This window comes from Leptopilina heterotoma, unplaced genomic scaffold (genome assembly GCF_015476425.1).
Source record: "Leptopilina heterotoma isolate Lh14 unplaced genomic scaffold, ASM1547642v1 Lhet_201, whole genome shotgun sequence".
Taxonomy (NCBI): domain Eukaryota; kingdom Metazoa; phylum Arthropoda; class Insecta; order Hymenoptera; family Figitidae; genus Leptopilina; species Leptopilina heterotoma.
Window position 1 is genome coordinate 431,842 of NW_025110916.1, and position 25,465 is coordinate 457,306.

At 30.3% G+C, this 25,465-nt stretch overlaps 1 protein-coding gene across 1 annotated transcript in view; it reads left to right on the forward strand.

Annotated features, from left to right (window-relative positions):
• Nucleotides 1-25,194, forward strand: part of LOC122501093 (39S ribosomal protein S18a, mitochondrial) — a 79,458-nt gene extending 54,264 nt beyond the window's left edge. Inside the window, exon 4 of the mRNA XM_043610357.1 lies at nucleotides 24,999-25,194. Coding sequence (XP_043466292.1) covers nucleotides 24,999-25,120 — 122 coding nt within the window. The 3' untranslated portion in view covers nucleotides 25,121-25,194. The remainder of the gene's footprint in view (nucleotides 1-24,998) is intronic.
• Nucleotides 25,195-25,465: the final 271 nt, after the last annotated feature.

Below are 25,465 nucleotides of genomic sequence, written 5' to 3' on the forward strand. Positions count from 1 at the left end.
TTAATTAAAACATTTATGGGGGAGGGTCTAGCTAGTTCTTACGAACAATAGAAAAAATTAAGCTAATGTATGTAATAGTAGATTGTGCAACGAGTGGATCGAGCGAGCGAAAATCGCTGTTCTCCACAAGTTGCACATACTATTTTGTCCAACAACTGCAAAAAATTTTTTTTATGAATAATAAATTTAAACTATTAATTTTTCAAAATTTGAAGTTGAATTTACTCTTTATTTATCGAAATCAAAATATTACAATGATGTTATAGCAATAACTGAGAGTGAAACAAAAATTTTGAACAAAATTTTGAAAAAAAATCTGAAAATTGAAAAAAAAAATTTTGGAAAAAAATTTTTCAAAAATGCATGTCTTGAAAGTGTCCCTAAAGATCCCCAGAGTGTCCTCAAAATTCTGTTCCTATAATGTTCTAATTCTAATATAAAATAAAAAATCGATTAATCAATTTCTCATTCCACCACCAGTGGGGAAATGACTTCATTTCTCCACTAGCCAAACCACCAGTGGGGAAATGTACTACATTCCTCCATTGGTGCCTAGCGTACAATAGTTCTATTTCCACGAAGGCGTTGGACAAAATATCTTACTAGGAGGAGGGGGGAAAGGTTAAATTTTCAAAAAAATATCTTACGTAATTTATGAACGGCCCCATTGACAAAAATAATTTTACAATTAACAATTTGAATCAGAAACGAAAATGAATAAAATTACTTTTAATCAACATGCAGGAATCTAAAAAATGTCAGTTGTTGAACGATTTAATAGAACACTTAAGAGTGAAGGTGTAAATTTAGAAGTTGTTGACACATTAAAAGTACGTTTTTTAAAATTAAGAAAAGTACCGCAGTGAAGACCAAAGTTAAAAAAAAAACATGATAAGGTACGAGTCATCGAATTAAAAAACTTCTTTAAAAAAGGCTATAATCCAAATTAGCTAACTAAAACATTCACCATTGGGGTCGTCCATAAATTAATTAAAACATTTATGGGGGAGGGTCTAGCTAGTTCTTACGAACAATAGAAAAAATTGAGCTAATGTATGTAAAATATCTTACTAAGAGGAGGGGGGGAAGGTTACATTTTCAAAAAAATATCTTACGTAATTTATGGATGAATCAACTAACTAATTAAGCAAGCCAACGATTTGTCAAAAAAAGGCAAAATGAGTCTTTGTCTTAGTCAAAGTCTTAGTAAGGTTAACGTTCAAGTCTTATTCCAAGTCTTAGTCAACGTCTTAGTGTAAGTCTCGGTCAAAGTATTGGTCACAGTCCAAGTCTTAGTCATGGTGAAAGTCAAAGCCTTAGTCAAATTCGTGGTCAAATTCTCGTCCAAAGTCCTAGTCTTAGTCCAAGTCAAAGTTTCAGTCTTTGACTTTGACCATAGTTAGTCTTAGACTTAGATTTACTTTGATTTTCTTTGATAAATCGTTGACTTGGTTTAAAATATTAAATAAAGTTTCATTCGTAATTAAAAATAACAGCAAAATGAATTATTTTAATCCATTCTGGTGTTATTTTAATACCTCACGATTTACTGTGTAAGGATTCCTATTCAATTCAACATGCTCCTCTTGTCAATACCACGAATCCAATCTTGTCAAAGTATAACTCTCCTAGTTAAGTCAACTAGTATAATTAGTCATTTTGAAAGTTTTCTTAGTTGTACATGCGCATGTTTCTGCTTTAGCGGTATTTTGCTCTGTGAATCGTGAATTTACGTGAATCGTTGAATTTTTTTATGCAAATAGAATGGGTTTTCTATGTCTTTCACGTTTTAAAATGAAGCTATTACATTGTATATCACTAATATAATGTAATTATAAGTAGTCAATTATTTCAGACATTTTAGATTTAGTTCCAGTCTAAAATTAATTTCATACAAGCGGTATCAACATTTTTTAGTATTCTAATTAGTTTTGTTAAAACAAACTTTACCATTGCAATATGTAATGCATGGATTTGGATGCATTTACATTAAGTTCTTGACAAGCAAGTAAAATGGTGTATATTTAATTATTCATTTCTTGTTAAGTCATTAATGATTCTTTAATAATTCATTGTTGATTCCTTAATGATTCATAGTTTGTAATGGTCTTAACCTAAGTTATCAGGTGTAAATAAATTACTAAGGTTAGAGATCGAAGGTTTCTTTATTTTCGTGCGTATTGTGCGACGAGTGACCCTGGGTCGGTAACATCGCTGGTCGGAACGAGCATTGTACCGGGCCAGTGGTTGTTGAAGTGGTACGAACATGACATGTAGGTGGAATACTTTCTCACAAACGACAATGCTTTGAGAAAGTATATAAGGTGAGCGGTGAACCGAGAGAGGCAGCAGTCCATCCGTCCAGCGGTGCTGTTGAGATTATCAAGCCGATCGTCAGAGGTGCTCCACTAGTGAAGGTCGCCGCCAGGTTGTCATCCCGGGTGTTCCTGAAGAAGCAGTGGTACGTAAAACGGTCTCTCTCAAGTCCGCCGCCTTGGCGTTGGGAAGGCTGTCAATTTATTCTCTCCACATCAATCCTCACCTAGCATCCTGTCGATCCACTCTCAGCGAACGCCACCTCGGCTGTTGGGAAGAAACCCTACTTACCATGGTGAGCGCCACCTCGGCCGCCATTCCTTAAGTGTAATTCGCGAATTGACCCTAATGAAACCGCGACCGAACTTCTTAACTAGTGCGCGAGTGCTACGAACCGCGAGTGTTTTCTTTTTAAAAACGTGAGAACCTGCAAGAGTTCTTTTGAATCTTGTGTGTTTCCCCACATGCCCGAGAGAACGCGACCGTCGGTAAAGGAGAACCACCCGAAGATCGCGTCCCTTACTGTCGTCGGTATATGTACCATCGAAACGAGAAATTACTTCGAGAAACCATAAGTCGGTAAAACTTGAGACTGTGCCTACAGCGCGTATCGTACCGACCGTGGTCAATTCCCGCGAGCGCTATCCCAAGCCTAAATTTTTTGAGATCTTCGCCACAATAGGCTCAACATTGGTTTTTATCCTTTTTTCTGCGCAGTAAACTCACCTGTTGAAAGACTGTATGTTCGCCATGTGATTTACCTGAAACAACCGAAATTTTAGTTAGTTATTTTTGTTTTTTGCGCAGTGACTTACCTGGAAAATAGCAGGGACTTAGCCACTCGCCCTTTTTCTACTTTATGCGCAGTGAACCCATCCTTTAAGAGACTGAATCTTCATCCCCGCGGCTTTTCTGAAATGATTACAAATTTAGTTAGTTACGTTTTCCGTCTTTTTTGGTGATCTATCTAAAAGAAAGACAAGGATAGTTAATTACTTCTTCTTTATTTCCCGCGTAGTGAATTTACTTGATGGGAACTGGATCTTCACTCCGCAGTCTGCCCTTAATGATCTCAAATTTAGTTAGTCGTCCTATTAGTTTTCTCGTCATGAACTCATTCAATAAAATTTGAGTTTCATGTAGCGACCCACCTGAAGAAAAAGCAGGAAGTTAGCTACTCACCTTTATTTTATTTTTTCCGCGGAGTCGCCTCACCCGCTTGAAACGAGAGCTCCACTCCGTGACTTACCACACGAGACTTTGAGTTTAGTTAGTTGGCTTATTTTGTGATTTATCTAGAAATTCCAAATTTAGTTTATTAGACTCTCATTTCCTGATACAATGAGCACCCCTTAAATGAGAGGAGATCTTCTTTAGTTATTTTTTACGTTAATGAACTTACCTGTGAGTGCTAAGGCACAACTCTGCAACTTACCTGTGATTGAACTGTCGTCGTGCCTCGCTTATTACTTTGAAAAGTTCATCGGACGTCATACGTGATCATTCACTCACCAATACGAACTCTAATCAAATTAATTACCAAAACTATCGCCCTAAGTTATTCTTGTAAGTACCAGGATCGTCGCTAAGAAGACTAATCAATAAAAACAAGATTATTTTTATTAATTGTCTGTGTCATTCTTCACCCCGGGTCATCCTAATCATAATATTCTTCTCATAAGGGTTAAGAATAGAAACGAACCGTTACAAGTTTATTCATTAATGAATCATTGTTGATTTATAATGATTTATAGCTGATACATTAATGATCCATTATTTATTGATTCATAGTTTATTGGTTCGGTACAGTGGAAGATTACCCCAACCTTCCAGTATTAGTTTGCTGCAATCTTATAGGGTGTAAGCTTACGTTGACCTTATACTATACGCTATGATCTTGTTTTAAGATTACGGTAACCTTGCATGTAATCTTACGTTAACATTAAGGTGTAAGCTTACAGTGATTTCATTATTATTATTAATTCATTGCTGATTCATTATTGATTCTTTAATGATTCATTATTGATTCTTTAATAATTCATTAATGATTCATTATTGATTCATTAATAATTCATTATTGATTCATTGTTGATTCATTGTTGATTCATTAATGATTCATTATTGATTCATTGTTGGTTCATTAATGATTCATTGTTGATTTATTGTTGATTCATTGTTGATTCATTAATGATTAATTATTGATCCATTCATTCATTGTTGTTTCATTATTGATTTATAAATGATTCATTTTTATTTTATTAAGGGGTTACATCACTTTGACCCGACCAAAAAATACGCTTTTTTAACAATTTTTATTTAACAATAGAAATTTTTTTAAAAATTCCAGTGTTAGTTTGATGCAATCTTATAAGGTGTAAGCTTACGTTGACCTTATACTATACGCTGTGATTATTGTCATAAGATTACCGTAACCTTGCATGTAATCTTACGTTGACATTAAGGTGTCAATTTTTTAAAATATAATGATAAGAGTACAATATTAATTCCCCTATAAATGTTTCCATCTTCCAATTTTTTTAAGAGTTTCCTTTTTATAATATATTTTTCAGATTTTTAAAAAATGTATTTTTATATATTTTATATATATTTCGATGTACTTTACAAACATATTACAACTTGTTTAAGTAAACATTATTTAAATATTATGTAAAATTCATTTGTTTTCTATTTATATTAACCTTCTTGTTTCACAAAGTTGCTTGTGTATGGCTGATTCATTAAGGATCCATTATAAATTCATTATTCACTTATTAATGATTCATTATTGATTCATTAATGATACATAGTTGATTCAATAATGATTCCTAGATGATTCAATAATGATTCTTAGATAATTCAATAATGATTTATAATTGATTAATTATAGTATATCATTGTTGATTCATTAATGATCCATTATTAATTTATTAATGATTCTTGTTAATTTATATTTGATCCATTAATTATACATTAATAATTCATTATTGATTCATTAATGATGCATTAATGATTCATTGTTGATTCATTCATGATTTATGACTGATTCTTCGTTAATTCTTTATTGGTCTATGGCTGATTCGTTAATGATCTACTAATGATTCATTAATGATTCATAGTTGACTCATTAATTATTTATAGCTGATGAATTAACGATTAATAATTGATTTATTACTGATTTTTCTTGATTCACAGTTGATTTATTAATTATTCATAGTTGATTCATAAAGGATTCATTGTTGATTTATTAATGGCTCATTATTGCGATATACTAATGATTTGTATTATTCAATATATGGCATATTTTTTTAAAAGTTCCTCTTTACAAAAATTATTATAAAATATACATCACACATAGCACGTTATCATGCTGTAAGCTTATTTTTTAAGCTTATGAGTGAAGTTCGACAGTAAACTTAAGGTAAACTCAGAAAAACCGTAATATGTCCGCATCATAGTAAACTTACATTATAGACAGTGTAGTTGCACAGTGGTTCAAAGTTACAATTTAGTGTTCATAATCACCTACAGCCTACAATTTTGACTTTTATTTTTTTTAAATCTTCGGAGATAAATTGCTTAGATTCCTATTGAGCCAGAATTTTAAATTGAATTTTGCATTATTTTTTATTTAAACAAGTAAGTTAAAAAATGAACCTACAATGTAAATATTTGGGGTCATCCATACAGCATGTGATACATAATTTCGGAAATTTTAACCCCCCTCCCCATCCCGACATGATACTTTTTCCATTAAGGGGGTCACCTCGTGTGATGGGTTCAAAAAATCGAAAATTTTTTTTTCATAAATCACATCTACAATATGTGTAGAATATGTGGGTAAAGAGAATTTTTGATGTTTGACATCCTAGGAAAGTTACTGCACTGAGAAGACAAGGAGTTGCCAAACGAACAATGTATTACATAAACTTTGACAGGCGTTTTTCTCAAAACTGTTTTTCAAACTGGCGTCCATGATATCTCAAAAACGGCTTGACCAATATCGCACAAATTTATAGGGCATTCATCACATATGTGGCTGTCGCCCGAACTAGGATAATTGAAAAAGGTCAACTTGTTTCTTATTTATACAACAAAATAGACCAACAAAATCACGTTTTTTTAAAAAAAAATTTCAGAGCCGGGTAAAAAATTCAATTTTTAATATTTTCAAATAATTCTAGTTCCGGTGATAGCCACATCCTCACAGATTAAAATGCTTTTTGATTTTTTCATTTTAGTTCAGTCATTTAGTCAGTATCCGTTTTTTGACCTATACTTCAAAAATTAGGTTAAATTTTGACATATATTTTGATCCTTTTTAACCTGTAAGTCAAAAAGATTTTGACGTAATGTAATAATCGTTATGGACAGTTTTTTTTTACCTATTTGACAAAAATTAGGTTTATTTTCACCCTTTTTAACCTGTAGGTTAAAAAGACGTCAAATTTAACATAGATTTTGATGTATCAAAAGCATTGTAATTTTCCTTTTTAACTTGTAGGTAAAAAATAGGTGAAATTACATATAGATTTTGAAGTAACCCTACTGAAAATCCCTATGTAGGATCCTACATAAGATCTTACATAGAATACTAACTATAAATTTATAAAAAATCCTAGAATGATTGTAAGAATCTACGTAGAAATCCATAAAAAAGCACATATGGATTTGGCACAGGATTTTTTATGAGAATTGATATAGGAATGCGCATTCGTGTTACTGGATAAAAATCTACGTTAATTCCAATATGATTACCTACATCTTTTCTGACATAATTTTGGTGTCAATTTCCTATGTCAATTTCCTTTGTCAATTTCCACCATACTTACCAATATAAAATCTTACAAAAATTCTTTAGTTAAAATCTTACTTAATAATTATTAAAAATTTGTCTATATAGAATCGTAGAAAAATTCCTACATAAAATCTTACTTAATTATTAAAAATTTACCTATATAGAATCATACCAAACTTCCTACATAGACTCTTACTTACCCTATTAAAAATACCCACATGGGATCCTACATGGGATCTTACGTGGGTTCTTATACAAAAACCTGTATAAAATCCCAGATCCCACGTAAGAATCCACATGGGATCCCATGTCCCATGCACATGTATATTTGGGACACGATTTGAAACAGGAATTCATGTGGGAATTTGAGTTTGTGTATATCCACATAAAAATCCACATGAATTTCTATGTGAGAATACATAAAGGATTCTATAAAGGATTTCATATGGGTTTTCATGTTTCATATATAAGATTTCACATAGGATTTCATAAAAGATTTAATATGTGATTACATTAGGGATCCATTGTGAGAATTTTCAAAGGATTAAAAATTATTTAATTAAAAATTAAATAATAAATTATATTAGCATTTCAAATCATCAGGAAGAAAAAAAATTCGATAATTTGAAACACTTCTGAGCTATAAACTCTCAGTTATATAGTGTTAAAAAATCATGTTAACAGGGGGAGAAGTCGCTCTCGCCACCTGGCGGTGAAAGTATATGAACTGTGGTATTCTGTATCATTAATAAAAAAACCACGTGAGATCCTATGTAAGATCCCATGTGGAAAATTATATGGGAAATAATATACGATCTCACCTGGGATTTCATATAATTTTCATTTCTATGTAAAATCCTACGTAAGATCCCATGTAATTTCCTATGTTATTTCCCGCATATGAAACCATATGAGCTCTTACGTAGGATTTTACATAGAAATGAAAATTATATAAAATCCCAGGTGAGATCGTATATTATTTCCCATATAATTTTCCACATGGGATCTTACATAGGATCTCACGTGGTTTTTTTATTAAGGGGATCCCACTTATCGACATTGCAGATCTAAAATGATTAAAAATCTGCAACGACCGTTTCTTGGAAAATATAAGATATTATTACCTATAAATTTGGAAAACTCATTTTTTATCATGAATACACAGGATGAGTATTTTATTTGTTGTAATTATTTGAAAAAAATTATCGTTAGAAAGTTAAATACACGGGAAAAAAAAGTTCATGAATCTCTCGTGAACTAGTATATCACTTTTGGATGGGACACAAAATTTCAAAATTTTCATTCACTTTTGATTAGAAATGGCGAACGTCAACGAAAAACTGAAACAAAGTTAATGAATTTTTGATGAACTGTTAATGAAGAGTAGTTCGTCAAAAGTAGAGGATCGTGAACTCGCGAGTGTCAGTAGTATGCGCAGTTCGTAATGCGCATTAAATATGGCTGATCAAGCATTCATCATTCAGTCGGTGTCATCGGTGTTTACATTCGGGAAAATTCTTTGATGAAAGTTATTATTTAGAATCAGTGTTTTTTATTACTTAGTGAATATTTTTGTTTGCTAATTTCCTTTGTGAAACAAATAATTCATAAAATGAATTAAAAGTTACGATAAGGGACTTTTTCTACTTTGCACGGTCCTGAGTTTTACAGCAGACAAAGCTAATCGTTTCGTTTGTCGAAGGACAGTGTATCTAGATTTAGCCGTGGCGGTTAGTTGTTAGAAATATTATGTTATAGGGTATAGGTACTAGGTTCGAATCCCGTGAAGCGAATTACGAATTTTAATGGCGATAAAATTGTGTATTCTGTGTAGTTGGGTGCGTAATAGGCGTCAAGTTATCAAATAAAGTGAAATACTATAAAAAAGTAGTATCTGGAAATTATTTCTTCTTGTTTTTAGCATTTTTTAAAAGTTCACGAATTTTTCGTTAACTTTGACGAAAAGTTCGGAAACCGTACTATGTTTCTAGTGAAGGAGTTGATGAAATTTTGACGAACTGTGTTTGTTGATTTTTAAGAATTTTGTGTCCCATCCAAAAGTGATATACTAGTTCACGAGAGATTCGTGAACTTTTTTTTTCTGTGTATGGGCAGTTTCCCTGTAACACATCTTTGACTACTAGCTCAAACTGCAACGACCATTTCTCGAAAACAACGAAACAAAATAATTTTTCCATTTGGGAAATTTAATTTTGTAGGAAAATACGGAGGATGAGACTCATTTGCCATTCAGGAATAAATAAAAACTTTATTTTTTGTAAAGTGTATATGTGACAGCTGTTCGGTGGCACTTGATATTTAATTTACTAGCATTAACTTTTCTTTAACAATTTGAACAAAATAAATGTCTCTCATTGTGTGTCTTTCATCACTAATGAATTTTTACTCGAAAAGAAAACATTATATTTTATTGTTGCTAATTTAAAGCTAAAAATAATCAAAATTGGTCAGTTTTGGAACCTTTGGCGCCATCTCTTGGTTCTATGAACTACTAAAAGCTGTCACATGTGTTCTTCTTGTTGTAAATTGCTATACAAAACAGTTTACATAAATTAAAGTTTTTTATTGTTGTTTTCATATGTAATGAATCTTATTATGAGTATTTTTTATTAAAATTAAGTTTGCTAAATGGAAAAATTATTTTGTTTTGTTGTTTTCAAGAAAAGGTCGTTGCAGTTTGGGCTCTTGGAAACTGACCATATTTAATTTTCTAACAATATATTTTTTTTAATAATTACAACAAATAAAATACTCATCCTATGTATTTATAATAAAAAATGACTTTCACAAATTTATAGGTCATAATTCCTTATATTTTTCAAGAAACGGTCGTTGCAGATTTTTAACCATTTTTGATCTGCATTGTCGGTATGTGGGATCCCCTTAAGGATACAGAATACCACAGTTCATATACTTTCACCGCCAGGTGGCGAGAGCGACTTCTCCCCCTGTTAACATGATTTTTTAACACTATATAACTGAGAGTTTATAGCTCAGAAGAAGTGTTTCAAATTATCGAATTTTTTTTCTTCCTGATGATTTGAAATGCTAATACAATTTATTATTTAATTTTTAATTAAATAATTTTTAATCCTTTGAAAATTCTCACAATGGATCCCTAATGTAATCACATATTAAATCTTTTATGAAATCCTATGTGAAATCTTATATATGAAACATGAAAACCCATATGAAATCCTTTATAGAATCCTTTATGTATTCTCACATAGAAATTCATGTGGATTTTTATGTGGATATACACAAACTCAAATTCCCACATGAATTCCTGTTTCAAATCGTGTCCCAAATATACATGTGCATGGGACATGGGATCCCATGTGGATTCTTACGTGGGATCTGGGATTTTATACAGGTTTTTGTATAAGAACCCACGTAAGATCCCATGTAGGATCCCATGTGGGTATTTTTAATAGGGTAAGTAAGAGTCTATGTAGGAAGTTTGGTATGATTCTATATAGGTAAATTTTTAATAATTAAGTAAGATTTTATGTAGGAATTTTTCTACGATTCTATATAGACAAATTTTTAATAATTATTAAGTAAGATTTTAACTAAAGAATTTTTGTAAGATTTTATATTGGTAAGTATGGTGGAAATTGACAAAGGAAATTGACATAGGAAATTGACACCAAAATTATGTCAGAAAAGATGTAGGTAATCATATTGGAATTAACGTAGATTTTTATCCAGTAACACGAATGCGCATTCCTATATCAATTCTCATAAAAAATCCTGTGCCAAATCCATATGTGCTTTTTTATGGATTTCTACGTAGATTCTTACAATCATTCTAGGATTTTTTATAAATTTATAGTTAGTATTCTATGTAAGATCTTATGTAGGATCCTACATAGGGATTTTTAGTAGGGAACTTAATGCAGACTTAATGTTTAGATGAAGTTTGCCATCTGACCTAACACTGTAAGGAAATTTTAAGGTTATGTTTGGTCTAACCTATCATTTTGACCAAATTTTGACGTTTTATTTCTGCTCTCTTACATATAACTTTTAAACTAATTTTGAAGGAATGTTTACTGTCTGACATCTGATCTAATTTTGAGGTTATGTTTACCGTCTGACATATGACCTAATTTTGAGGTTATGTTTGCCCTCTGTCTTTTGAATACATTGATTGCTCTCTATCCCATAAGCACGAAGTAGTATAAGGAGACCTCACGCCAATGCTTAGCAGCGGCAAAAATTAACACATTTTGGGGGGGTTAGAGTTATGAGTATTTGCACCACTAGCAGAGGTTGCGCCATTACGGCTGAAATTTAAACCATGGCCGCCATAACACGTCGTCGTATTTCACTAATTTGTAGGTTATGTTCATATACAGTAGCAGACGAAAAATTTTAGTACAATAGTATGATCTTTGACCTAATTTTAAGGTTATGTTCTCTTGACCTATGACCTATGATCTTTGACTTTTAACCGCTTTGACTTCAAAACAATGAATCCGGCGGCGAAATCTTTATATAATATAGAGAGATAATTATTGTAAACATTTACTTTTCAATCCTAACTTTTGTTTAAACTACTATTTAAATTATTGCAGCCACAATAGGCAACTTTTTCTTTTTTTATTAATTAAAAAAAAAAAAAAGTCAAAATTGTAGGCTGTAGGTGATTATGAACACTAAATTGTAATTTTGAACCACTGTGCAACTACACTGTCTATAATGTAAGTTTACTATGATGCGGACATATTACGGTTTTTCTGAGTTTACCTTAAGTTTACTGTCGAACTTCACTCATAAGCTTAAAGAATAAGCTTACAGCAAGATAACGTGCTATGTGTGATGTATATTTTATAAGAATTTTTGTAAAGAGGAACTTTTAAAAAAATATGCCATATATTGAATAATACAAATCATTAGTGAATCGCAATAATGAGCCATTAATAAATCAACAATGAATCCTTTATGAATCAACTATGAATAATTAATAAATCAACTGTGAATCAAGAAAAATCAGTAATAAATCAATTATTGATCGTTAATTCATCAGCTATAAATAATTAATGAGTCAACTATGAATCATTAATGAATCATTAGTAGATCATTAACGAATCAGCCATAGACCATTAAAGAATTAACGAAGAATCAGTCATAAATCATGAATGAATCAACAATGAATCATTAATGCATCATTAATGAATCAATAATGAATTATTAATGTATAATTAATGGATCAAATATAAATTAACAAGAATCATTAATAAATCAATAATGCATCATTAATGAATCAGATATAAATCATTAATGAATCAACAATGAATTACTATAATTAATCAATTATAAATCATTATTGAATCATCTAGGAATCATTATTGAATCAACTATGTATCATTAATGAATCAATATAACACAGGTTTACAAATTAAAAACTTTTTTTTGCCAATCGAACAAAACAATTTTTTTTCGAATAGTAGGTGTTTTTTGAGTAAGAAAATCATAGTTTTAATTTTTTTCCCTCGTGCAGTTTTTCTGTAGCTTCAAATTTTCCATTTTCGAGGTGCGAAGCCACTTAAACTTACCTGTAGGAAAATTAGCTTGTCAAAATATAATAAATGAGGTATCATTGGAAAGGTTATTAAATTACCTTTCGATCCATAGGTCACAGAATAAAATTCAACAAAAATTGAGAGAGTTACAGTCGATTAAAGATGAAATTTCATGACAATTTTGATGATTTTTAGACATTTGAGTAACTTCTACTATTTTTTTCTACATCAAACAGGAAAGAATGTTTAGGTTTTAATTTTTTTATTGATAGACTATATCATTACACAAATTTTGAGCCCTTGTGGACCCCGATTGGATTAAAAATGACAATTCTACACTAAATGTAGTGAACGAAACTACATTCTTCATTTTTAGTATCCCTTAAACATTTGCAGCCAAAATTGAAGTAATAAAATTTAGTTAAGCTCTAAAGTTACTAAAATCACTAATAAAGGATTTCTGAAATCGTAGATTTCGAATCCAATGTTAGTTTTCTAAATTTGAAAATGGCGGATCCAATATGGCGGACAAGTTTTTAAAAATCGATTACATTCGTCTTAAATTCGTTACTCGGGGGTTTTCGGGGTCGCTGATTACGAATCTGATGTCAGATTTCGAAAATTGAAAAGGATGGATTCATAATGGTGAACGAGTTTTTTAAAATCCATCAAATTCGCACCTATTGGATCCGCCATTTTTAATTTTTGAAATCTGACATCAGATTCGTAATCAGCGACCCCGAAAACCCCCGAGTAACGAATTTAAGACGAATGTAATCGATTTTTAAAAACTTGTCCGCCATATTGGATCCGCCATTTTCAAATTTAGAAAACTAACATTGGATTCGAAATCTACGATTTCAGAAATCCTTTATTAGTGATTTTAGTAACTTTAGAGCTTAACTAAATTTTATTACTTCAATTTTTGCTGCAAATGTTTAAGGGATACTAAAAATGAAGAATGTAGTTTTGTTCACTAAATTTAGTGTAGAATTGTCATTTTTAATCCAATCGAGGTCCACAAGGGCTCAAAATTTGTGTAATGATATAGTCTATCAATAAAAAAATTAAAACCTAAACATTCTTTCCTGTTTGATGTAGAAAAAATAGTAGAAGGTACTCAAATGTCTAAAAATCATCAAAATTGTCATGAAATTTCATCTTTAATCGACTGTAACTCCCTCAATTTTTGTTGAATTTTATTCTGTGACCTATGGATCGAAAGGTAATTTAATAACCTTTCCAATGATATCTCATTTATTATGTTTTGACAAGCTAATTTTCCTACAGGTAAGTTTAAGTGGCGTTGCACCTCGAAAATGCAAAATTTGAAGCTACAGAAAAACTGCACGAGGGAAAAAAATTAAAACTATGATTTTCTTACTAAAAAAATACTTACTATTCGAAAAAAAATTGTTTTGTTCGATTGACAATTTCACTGTAAACCAGTGTAATGAATCATTAATAAGTGAATAATGAATTCATAATGGATCCTTAATGAATCAGCCATACACAAGCAATTTTGTGAAACAAGAAGGTAAATGTAAATAGAAAACAAATGAATTTTACATAATATTTAAATAATGTTTACTTAAACAAGATGTAATATGTTTGAAAAGTACATCGAAATATATATAAAATATATAAAAATACATTTTTTAAAAATCTGAAAAATATATTATAAAAAGGAAACTCATAAAAAAATTGGATGATGGAAACATTTATAGGGGAATTAATATTGTACTCTTATCATTATATTTAAAAAAATTGACACCTAAATGTCAACGTAAGATTACAGGCAAGGTTACGGTATTCTTATGACAATAATTAAAAAATCGCGATTTTTGATTTTTAAGGAAACTTTTCAGGGACAGTTATTAAAGTTTTTTATTTGAAGACCAGTGTCTGTCATACGAAATTTTTCAGACTATGTAAAAATTATTGTTTTAATATTGAGTTTTGAAAATTAAAAAATTTATGCACGAGTTAATAAAAAAATGTTCATGTTGCCTGAAAGCTATAGAATGTATGTATCAGAATATTTTACTTTAAGAAGTTCCTCTCTATAAAATCCTTATAAAATATACATTATAATACAATTTAAGTAGTTTTCAATAGTCAACAATAATTGTTAGTTGATTCATTAATGATTTGTCTCATCTATCCAACTGTTTTGATAATAATTGAAGTCTAACCACTTAAACAAAATTTTATTTCCTCGAGAATTGACAACTTTTTCTACAAGATATGTACCAGGATATTTTACTTATTGGTTGGTCCTATAGTAATTATTGATCTTATAAGTCACAGGTGTAGTTAATACAGCTTTGTCAATGGGGCCGTCCATAAATTACGTAAGATATTTTTTTGAAAATTTAACCTTCCCCCCCTCCTCTTAGTAAGATATTTTACATACATTAGCTCAATTTTTTCTATTGTTCGTAAGAACTAGCTAGACCCTCCCCCATAAATGTTTTAATTAATTTATGGACGACCCCAATGGTGAATGTTTTAGTTAGCTAATTTGGATTATAGCCTTTTTTTAAAGAAGTTTTTTAATTCGATGACTCGTACCTTATCATGTTTTTTTTTAACTTTGGTCTTCACTGCGGTACTTTTTTTAATTTTAAAAAACGTACTTTTAATGTGTCAACAACTTCTAAATTTACACCTTCACTCTTAAGTGTTCTATTAAATCGTTCAACAACTGACATTTTTTAGATTCCTGCATGTTGATTAAAAGTAATTTTATTCATTTTCGTTTCTGATTCAAATTGTTAATTGTAAAATTATTTTCTTTTCATTATCTGAATGCAGGTATTTTGAAATACATTTATTTACTAAATATTACATTGCATCAGCAACATCTTTTCCATTTTTATTCTCTACAGGAACAGCCCAAAAATATTTAGAGAAAATATCTATTTATTTTAAAATAAGATATCATTTCTACTAAATCTACAATACTAAGCATTTTTACTCGACATCGATAATTTTTTCAACCTAATGTATGGAGTTTATTCACTACTACTAACATTTCATCATTTATTTTCCATAATAGTTGGATATTTAAGACAGATCATTAATGTATAAACAGTAAATAATTAATGAATCAACACGGAAGCATTAATAAATCAACAATTAGTCATTAATGAATCAACTATGAATCATTAATGAATCGACAATGAGTCATTAATAAATCAACTATGAATCAAGAATGAATCATAAAAAATCAACTATGAACCATTAATAAATCAACTACGAATAATTAATGAATCAACAATTAATTATAAATAAATCAACTATGAGTCATTAATAAATCAACAATTAATTAACAATGAGTCATTAATGAATCAAGAATGGATTATAAAAAATCAGCTATGAATCATTAATGAATCAACAATGTGTCATTAGTGAATCAACTATGAATTAACAATGAATCAATAATGAATTATAAATAAATCAACTATCAATCATTAATTTATTAACAATGAGACATTAATGAATCATCAATGGATCATAAATAAATCAGGTATGAATCATTAAGGATCTACAATGAATTAACAATGAGTCATTAATGAACCAATAATGAACTGAAATAATTGAGTAGATTTAAATCCTTCCATGGTTTAATTGATATTTGATAAATAAATGATCATGGGAAGGTAAATAATTGAATAGAAAATCCAATGTGTTTCGTCAGTAATGCGACGTTTCATTGGCTAAGGTTTGCCAACCTCATCAGGCTAAATTTATTAAAAAACTGAAAAGGCACTTTAATATTTATAAAGGTTTTTTTAAAAACACTATTTTTTACTAAAGTAATTAACAACCAATAATATCCTACCTAAGTCATTAAAACATAAAAACACTATTTTAATTCGTCATGAAGAATAAAAATTAAATAAATAAGTAAATAAATTAGAAAACAAAACACGACACATATTCCACACAAGAGATTAAATTTATAATTATAAGTAAGAAAAGAAGACATTCCTCTACAACGTCTTAGTGTCAACTGAAATAAAATTAGAAACTGATATAAGAAAGTCAAAATGATGAAAACTAAAAGAGTCAATGAACTGACATGTAAACACAGGTGATCAGCAAGATATGTTATTGTTTTGTCATTATGGACATGAGTCTATACGTCTAAAAAGAGGAAAGAACGTTTTATTTAGAGTGAGAATATCTTCTTTTCTGTTAATAGTGGAATGATTTGATTTTGTATGGATCATTTCAGATATTCGTCGATTTATAAAATTTTTTTTTTCACTGTCCAAAACTTTACATTTTTCCAATCAAAATCATGATTAAAATTGATACAATGTCGGTAAACTACAGAGTTGTCATTCTCTTTTTTGTGTTCGTTTATGCGAGTTAGTAAAGACCGTTTCGTCTCGCCAATATATGTTGCAGGGCAGGTTTTACAATCAAACTTGTATACAACATTTGTTCTATCCCATTTTTTTGTCGAATCTTTACCTAGTTTGATGATAGAACTAGAATTTTTGTTTATAAGAGGAATAGACGTGCAATTAAACTCTTTAAGGATATTTGACAACTTGTAAAAACATTTTTCATTAAAAGGTAAACAAACTTTTGGAATTTTACTATATATTTTAGTTTTGTTATTATTATTAGCACCAGAAAATTTTATTTTATTAACACGAATCTTGATATGTTTTTCAATGAAGTCTAAAGGATAGTTATTGTTTTCTAAAATATTTTTAATTTTTTTCAAGTTGTCAAATTGGAATTTTTTATTGGACAATGAAAATGCCCTATCTACAAGATTATATACAATATTCTTTTTTTGCTGAAGTGGATGATCTGAAAAATAGTTAATGAGTCTATTTGATGAAATCGGTTTTTAAAAACCAATTTGTAATAATTTTGTGGTTGTTGTCTCTGATAAGCTTTAGATCAAGAAAGTTAATAGAATTTTCCTTTTCTTTTTTAACAGTAAATTGTAATTTTTGATTGTAAAAGTTAAAAGTGTCAATAACCAGATCAACATGTTCTTTTTTTATGGCTAAAATTGTGTCATTCACATACCTAAAATAGAAAAGTGGAACACAATTATGTTTTTCTTTTAACTCTTTTAAACATTCAGTTTCCAGATCATCCATTGCAATATCCGAGACGAAAGGTGAAATTGGAGAACCCATCGGTGTTCCGTATGTCTGTCTGTAGAATTTTCCATCAAAAGAAGAAAAATATGTATTATTAAATACAAATTTAGTAAAATCAATAATGTCAGAGAATGGAATTTTACATTTCTGGTTTATACAACTAATACGTCGATCCAAACTCTGAATGACCAACTCACAAGACACATTTGTAAACATGGAACTTACGTCAAGTGAGATAAAAGTGTAGCTGTCGTCCATAGTGACATTGTCTAATTTGTATTTAAGTTCTAAACTATTGTTAATGTGTGACCGAGGTAAAGTCACAATTTTTTTGCGAGAAAATGAGTAGGGCTATTTATTAAGGAAATAATCGGACGGAGTGGGACATTTTATTTATGTCTTGTGAGTTGGTCATTCAGAGTTTGGATCGACGTATTAGTTGTATAAACCAGAAATGTAAAATTCCATTCTCTGACATTATTGATTTTACTAAATTTGTATTTAATAATACATATTTTTCTTCTTTTGATGGAAAATTCTACAGACAGACATACGGAACACCGATGCCCAGTAAAAAAAAACTAATTCAAATGAATTGAAACGAATTAACATTTTTGGTAGGCTCCAATTCGTATTTGTCACAAAGCGGGATTCACTCATCTCTTTGTATATTCAATTGAATTTAATTCAATATGTACCAATCTGTCCAAACGAATTCGCATTCGAAAGAAATGGCCAAGGAATGCATTGAATTCGTGCTAACGAATTGAAAAAAAATTAAAGGCTCAAAACTTGTCCAGTGAATTGGTACGGATAGAAGGTTCGGAAGTTCAATACAGTTTCACGAATTCAGGAAAATTGCATCATGGCTCCAATTCGTATTTGTCACAAAGCGGGATTCACGAAAGCTCTTTGTGAATTCTTTTTAATTCATTTCAATTAGTTTTCGTTTACTGGGTGGGTTCTCCAATTTCACCTTTCGTCTCGGATATTGCAATGGATGATCTGGAAACTGAATGTTTAAAAGAGTTAAAAGAAAAACATAATTGTGTTCCACTTTTCTATTTTAGGTATGTGAATGACACAATTTTAGCCATAAAAAAAGAACATGTTGATCTGGTTATTGACACTTTTAACTTTTACAATCAAAAATTACAATTTACTGTTAAAAAAGAAAAGGAAAATTCTATTAACTTTCTTGATCTAAAGCTTATCAGAGACAACAACCACAAAATTATTACAAATTGGTTTTTAAAAACCGATTTCATCAAATAGACTCATTAACTATTTTTCAGATCATCCACTTCAGCAAAAAAAGAATATTGTATATAATCTTGTAGATAGGGCATTTTCATTGTCCAATAAAAAATTCTAATTTGACAACTTGAAAAAAATTAAAAATATTTTAGAAAACAATAACTATCCTTTAGACTTCATTGAAAAACATATCAAGATTCGTGTTAATAAAATAAAATTTTCTGGTGCTAATAATAATAACAAAACTAAAATATATAGTAAAATTCCAAAAGTTTGTTTACCTTTTAATGAAAAATGTTTTTACAAGTTGTCAAATATCCTTAAAGAGTTTAATTGCACGTCTATTCCTCTTATAAACAAAAATTCTAGTTCTATCATCAAACTAGGTAAAGATTCGACAAAAAAATGGGGTAGAACAAATGTTGTATACAAGTTTGATTGTAAAATCTGCCCTGCAACATATATTGGCGAGACGAAACGATCTTTACTAACTCGCATAAACGAACACAAAAAAGTGAATGACAACTCTGTAGTTTACCGACATTGTATCAATTTTAATTATGATTTTGATTGGGAAAATGTGAAGGTTTTGGACAATGAAAAAAAAATTTTATAAAACGACGAATATCTGAAATGATCCATATAAAAACAAATCATTCCACTATTAACAGAAAAGAAGATATTCTCACTCTAAATAAAACGCTCTTTCCTCTTTTTAGACGTATAGACTCATGTCCATAATGACAAAACAATAACATATCTTGCTGACCACCTGTGTTTACATGTCAGTTCATTGACTCTTTTAGTTTTCATCATTTTGACTTTCTTATATCAGTTTCTAATTTTATTTCAGTTGACACTAAGACGTTGTAGAGGAATGTCTTCTTTTCTTACTTATAATTATAAATTTAATCTCTTGTGTGGAATATGTGTCGTGTTTTGTTTTCTAATTTATTTACTTATTTATTTAATTTTTATTCTTCATGACGAATTAAATTAGTGTTTTTATGTTTTAATGAATTAGGTAGGATATTATTGGTTGTTAACAAGAAGGCTAGAGACAGGAGGTGAAACTTCGGTAGTGGGGATGAGTCAAGAGCCTTTCTTTAACCAGGCATTTTTCGTTTTGAAAAGTCGCCGGCGCGGTGCTCCTGCACATCACTCACACATTTAAATTCTTGTATATCGTGTGTTTCACATGTGTATGATATGATTTTAATTTGAGGTTAACTTTAAAGTGCAATCGAGACACAATGTGTGTCATAACGGATATATATATATGTTGGGCTCAAAGACCGAAAACGCTCATTGAGCGAAAATATAGTCCACAACGCGTTGTGGCTCCTTCAAATTGTCCACAACGCGAAATTCGTGTTGTGGCATGGCAAAAAGTGCTCAAAACGCGTTGTGGTAATTTGAAAAGGGCCACAACGCGAAATTCGCTTTGTGGCTGCTACAATATTCGGCCACAACGCATTGTGGTAATTAAGAAATGCCACAATGCGTTCTGGATTCTTTTATATTTGCCATTACGCGTTTTGGTAATTTAGAAAAATCATAACACATTTTGTTGCTTGCAAACAAGGTGTATACTAATTACCTGTCTTCCCAGTAAAAAAAAACTAATTCAAATGAATTGAAACGAATTAACATTTTTGGTAGGCTCCAATTCGTATTTGTCACAAAGCGGGATTCACTCATCTCTTTGTATATTCAATTGAATTTAATTCAATATGTACCAATCTGTCCAAACGAATTCGCATTCGAAAGAAATGGCCAAGGAATGCATTGAATTCGTGCTAACGAATTGAAAAAAAATTAAAGGCTCAAAACTTGTCCAGTGAATTGGTACGGATAGAAGGTTCGGAAGTTCAATACAGTTTCACGAATTCAGGAAAATTGCATCATGGCTCCAATTCGTATTTGTCACAAAGCGGGATTCACGAAAGCTCTTTGTGAATTCTTTTTAATTCATTTCAATTAGTTTTCGTTTACTGGGTTATTATTTGATACTTAATTAATCAATTTTCTATTATAAGTATGTCATTAGCCTCTACGATTATAATACCTTTGAAATTTTCTTTATTCAATGAATAGTTACAGTAGTAAAATTTCCACATCGGTGATTGCTAAAGTAGATTTAATTAAAAATTTTTGTAGTCTTTGTGTAATATTTATATTGTGACATTTATATAATTTAAAAAGCTGTGCAGGATTTTAACAATAATATTAATAACTCATAATGGATAATAAAGAGGCAATATTTTTTGAGAAATTAAGTGAATTGATAAAGAATAGCACGGTACGTTATTTATTATTTTTATATAAATTAAGCAAGTAAAAATAAAACAATGAAAAAATATAGATCAAAGTACAAAATAATAAAATACAAATGATTATGTTTAAAGTTAATTTCGGGTATTTATAGTTTAAATTATTTGTAAATAAAATTGTATGTTATTTGCTTAAAAAATACTACAGTTATTTATTTCTTATCATTTCTAAATTACCAAAACGCGTAATGGCAAATATAAAAGATTCCAGAACGCATTGTGGCATTTCTTAATTACCACAATGCGTTGTGGCCGAATATTGTAGCAGCCACAAAGCGAATTTCGCGTTGTGGCCCTTTTCAAATTACCACAACGCGTTTTGAGCACTTTTTGCCATGCCACAACACGAATTTCGCGTTGTGGACAATTTGAAGGAGCCACAACGCGTTGTGGACTATATTTTCGCTCAATGAGCGTTTTCGGTCTTTGAGCCTAACATATATAGAAATAATGTGAGTGATTATTAAATGAAGTATTATTGAAATAGTTAAAAATTCCGAAAACGTGCTGTGTGAAAAGTTGTAACAAGAAGAAAGATAAACACAACACTATGACTATTACTTTTTGTTAACTTTTAATACACTTCATGCTACAGTTTACACATTTTTTTGGTTTTAAAACTTTTTTTAATAACTAAAAGATGTTTAAAAATATAAATTTTTATATTTCATATGGGAGCGTTCACAAATTACGTAACGCTAATTTTTGAAAATTTTGACCCCCCCTCCCCCCATGTAACACACTGTTACATACATTAGCGCCATTTTTTCTGCTGTACATAACAAATAGCTAGACCCCCCCCCCTCCCCTTTATAATGTTACGTAATTTGTGAACGCTCCCTATTGTATTTGTATAGAATATATTTTCCCGTGTTTACGTATTTAGATGCGCAGAAGTCCATGTGGTCTATTGCGGCGAAAACTTTTTTGAAAGTAAACGCCTGACCATACATCAGCTGAGTGACTCAGCATTGCCATACCCCCACTACCGAAGTTTTACCTCCTGTCTCTAGTCTTCTTGGTTGTTAATTACATTAGTGAAAAATAGTGTTTTTTAAAAAAAACCTTTATAAATATTAAAGTGCCTTTTCTGTTTTTAATTAATTTAGCCTGATGAGCCAGGCTGAGGTTTGCCTGGCAAACCTTAGCCAACGAAACTTCGCATTACTGACGAAACACATTGGATTTTTTATTCAATTATTTACCTTCCCATGATCATTTATTTATCAAATATCAAATGAACTGAAATATTTGGCAATTGGTTAGGAAGCGTTCCCAAATGAATGTCATGTAGTTTTTTTGAGATTCACCCCCCCCCACCTCTACTACAATTTTGCGCAATTTTAGATGAGAATAATATATTATTTTTCGTTTAGTAGAGACCCACTTATTAGTTTTAACCGTATTAATAGTGGATACGTTCATACGATTAAGTAACATAAAAACATCATTTTACCCTTTTTGAAATGAAAAGTCTTTTAACGTATATTCGTCCATGATCTGGTATATCTGAGGGAAGTTTAGCACAGATTCTGCATTGCGCATGTTTCAGATTCTGTACCTAACCTTCCGCGCAACATCCGTCCCACGGTTTTAAAGACTTCTCGTTCTGGTGTACATAATTACAGAAACTAAACTTTTAACACATATAGTAAACTTTTAGCACAGATACTGTTCTCTTTTATCTCAGCATCTGAATAAAATCAGGGAACAATATCTTACCCTCATTTCGCGCGGCTGCTGTATCTGAGTTCAGATGCTGTGCTAAACATGTCTCAGTGTAATTTTGACTATTAATTTTTCTCTGTGTAGTTATATAGACAAGACAAATCATTATCTAATAAATTATTATTCGAAAAATTAATAAGAAATTAATCAATAATGAATCTTTAAAGAATTAATCGTAAACCGTTAATGAATCAATAATAAATGATTAATTAATCACCGATGAATCATTAACGAATAACAATGAGTCATTAATGCATTAACTATGATTCAACAATGAATTAATATCAACTGATAAAAAACTACTTACATTTAATTGTAATGTATATTTTATAATGATTATATAATAAGGAAGCTCTTAAAGTAAAATATCCTGATATGTACATGTCTTGTAGAAAAAAATTTTCAAGACTCGTTTATTAAAATATTTGGATAGATAAGACAAATTATTAATGAATTAATAATTAGGTAATTAAAAAGAGACAGGTGTAAATATCTGAAATTTATTTCAGGTGTTGTACACGGAAATAAAATTTTAACTGGAACTGCAATAAGGTGATAGTCTTAACTGAAATAACTAAAACTTTCGTTAATATAGTGAAATTTATGGTTGTTCCATAAATTATTTTACATGTGTAAAATATAACACAGATGAGGGTCGAAACATGTCGAAAAAACAGTTCCCTACTCTGACGGTCGAATTGAAATGTAGGGTAGGAATATGCATTACAATCAACTGTTAATGATGGAATCTGCAATACCGACTGTGGGTTGGCAACCGCGCAGCGTTGGTGGCTGTCGCACGAACTATAATGTACAAATTTGAAATGCGCGCCATAACCGACTGCATCGCTAGTTGCGCCTCTAGCGGCGGCCTCGCGAACATGTGTCCGGGTACTCACTTTGTTTATCTACTGACATATCATTTTAGTTTCCAAAAAGGCAAAAAAAAATTTTTAATTTTTTGAAAATTTCAAAGTGGTGTAATCCCTTAAAAAGAATTAATTTTGAACTTTATTTCATACGAAAATAATAATTGCTTTTATGACTAAAGGATATTTATAGGTTTATAAGACAGGAAATTTTGTTTTTCGACAGGGAAAAGACAGGGAATTTCAAAAACAGTTTTTACTCGACACCCTGGAGAGAAAACAGGGACGGATTTATGCTGGGGAATAATAAATAATGATGTTTCACGAGTACTAAAAAGAAACTCGAAGGTTCATCGTTCTCCCGCATGAATTCGTCCCTGCTTTCTCTCTTAATCGCTGCCGCGCGAAGCCAGAATCGATTCGTCACAGTTGAATTTCATTGTACCAGTCGGTCGAAACACGGCTTAACATATTTAATGATATATGGAAGACGGATTAATCTTTTTTAATTTTCGAAGGCTTATTTTAAAGCTGAAATTCTAACGAAGATTTCTGTTTTTAGAAAAATGTTTTTTAAATTTTTCTAGATTTTTGAAAAAGTGGAAGTCAAGAGACCAAAATGAGAAAATTTAATAATTTTTTTTATTTCTTTCTCACTCTACAACTCAAAAAATAGTTTATGACTCGACTTCAAAGACGGGTTATTTTACGCAAAATTTAATAAGCTTTCTAACCGTATTTAAGTTTTTTTGGATCTCCTTTTATTTCTGAGATATGATTGAAAAAGTGATGGCATGTTTCAAATTTTAGCTTACCGAACCTAAGCCCTCTTTTCCTAGACCAAGTTACATATGAGCTTTCAATCAATTTTGAGCAATTGATGTTTGTATCTTATAAAAAAGTAATTCTTTTAGCACAAAAAAATGATTTTCTGAAACTAATCGAATAAATTTAATATTACCATGATTAAAGTAATTCACAGAGAGTGCTTTAAATTAAATAAATGTTTGTTTCAGGTTTATTGCCTAATTTAAAACCAAGGAGTGACCTTAAAAGAGAACCATATCAGAGGAAAAAGTGGAAACAATTTAATACATATTTCGACGAAAAAACCATCAAAACTAAGTATAGAATATAACAAGAGTTTTAATTGAATTTTGTAAAATTAAATGTAATACTTTAAAAAATAAAGTTTTTTTTATAAATCATAAACATTAATAACTCCTAAAAATAAGATTTATATTTGTTATTCACCGACAGATTAGAGAGAAAACCCATTGAAGGGGAGTCCAGGCAAATGCGAGTACTCCTAACCTCAAAAAGTCGTTCTGTAGAAACGCAAAACTAGTTGATATATAAGAGTGTGTGTTCTGACAGTTGGCCTAGCTTCAAGTCATTTAAGAAAAAAAAATATATTTGTTATTCCTTAGTAGGCATGTTCGTCTAATTATTATTTTTATTTAATAATGGTTTAGAAAAACCT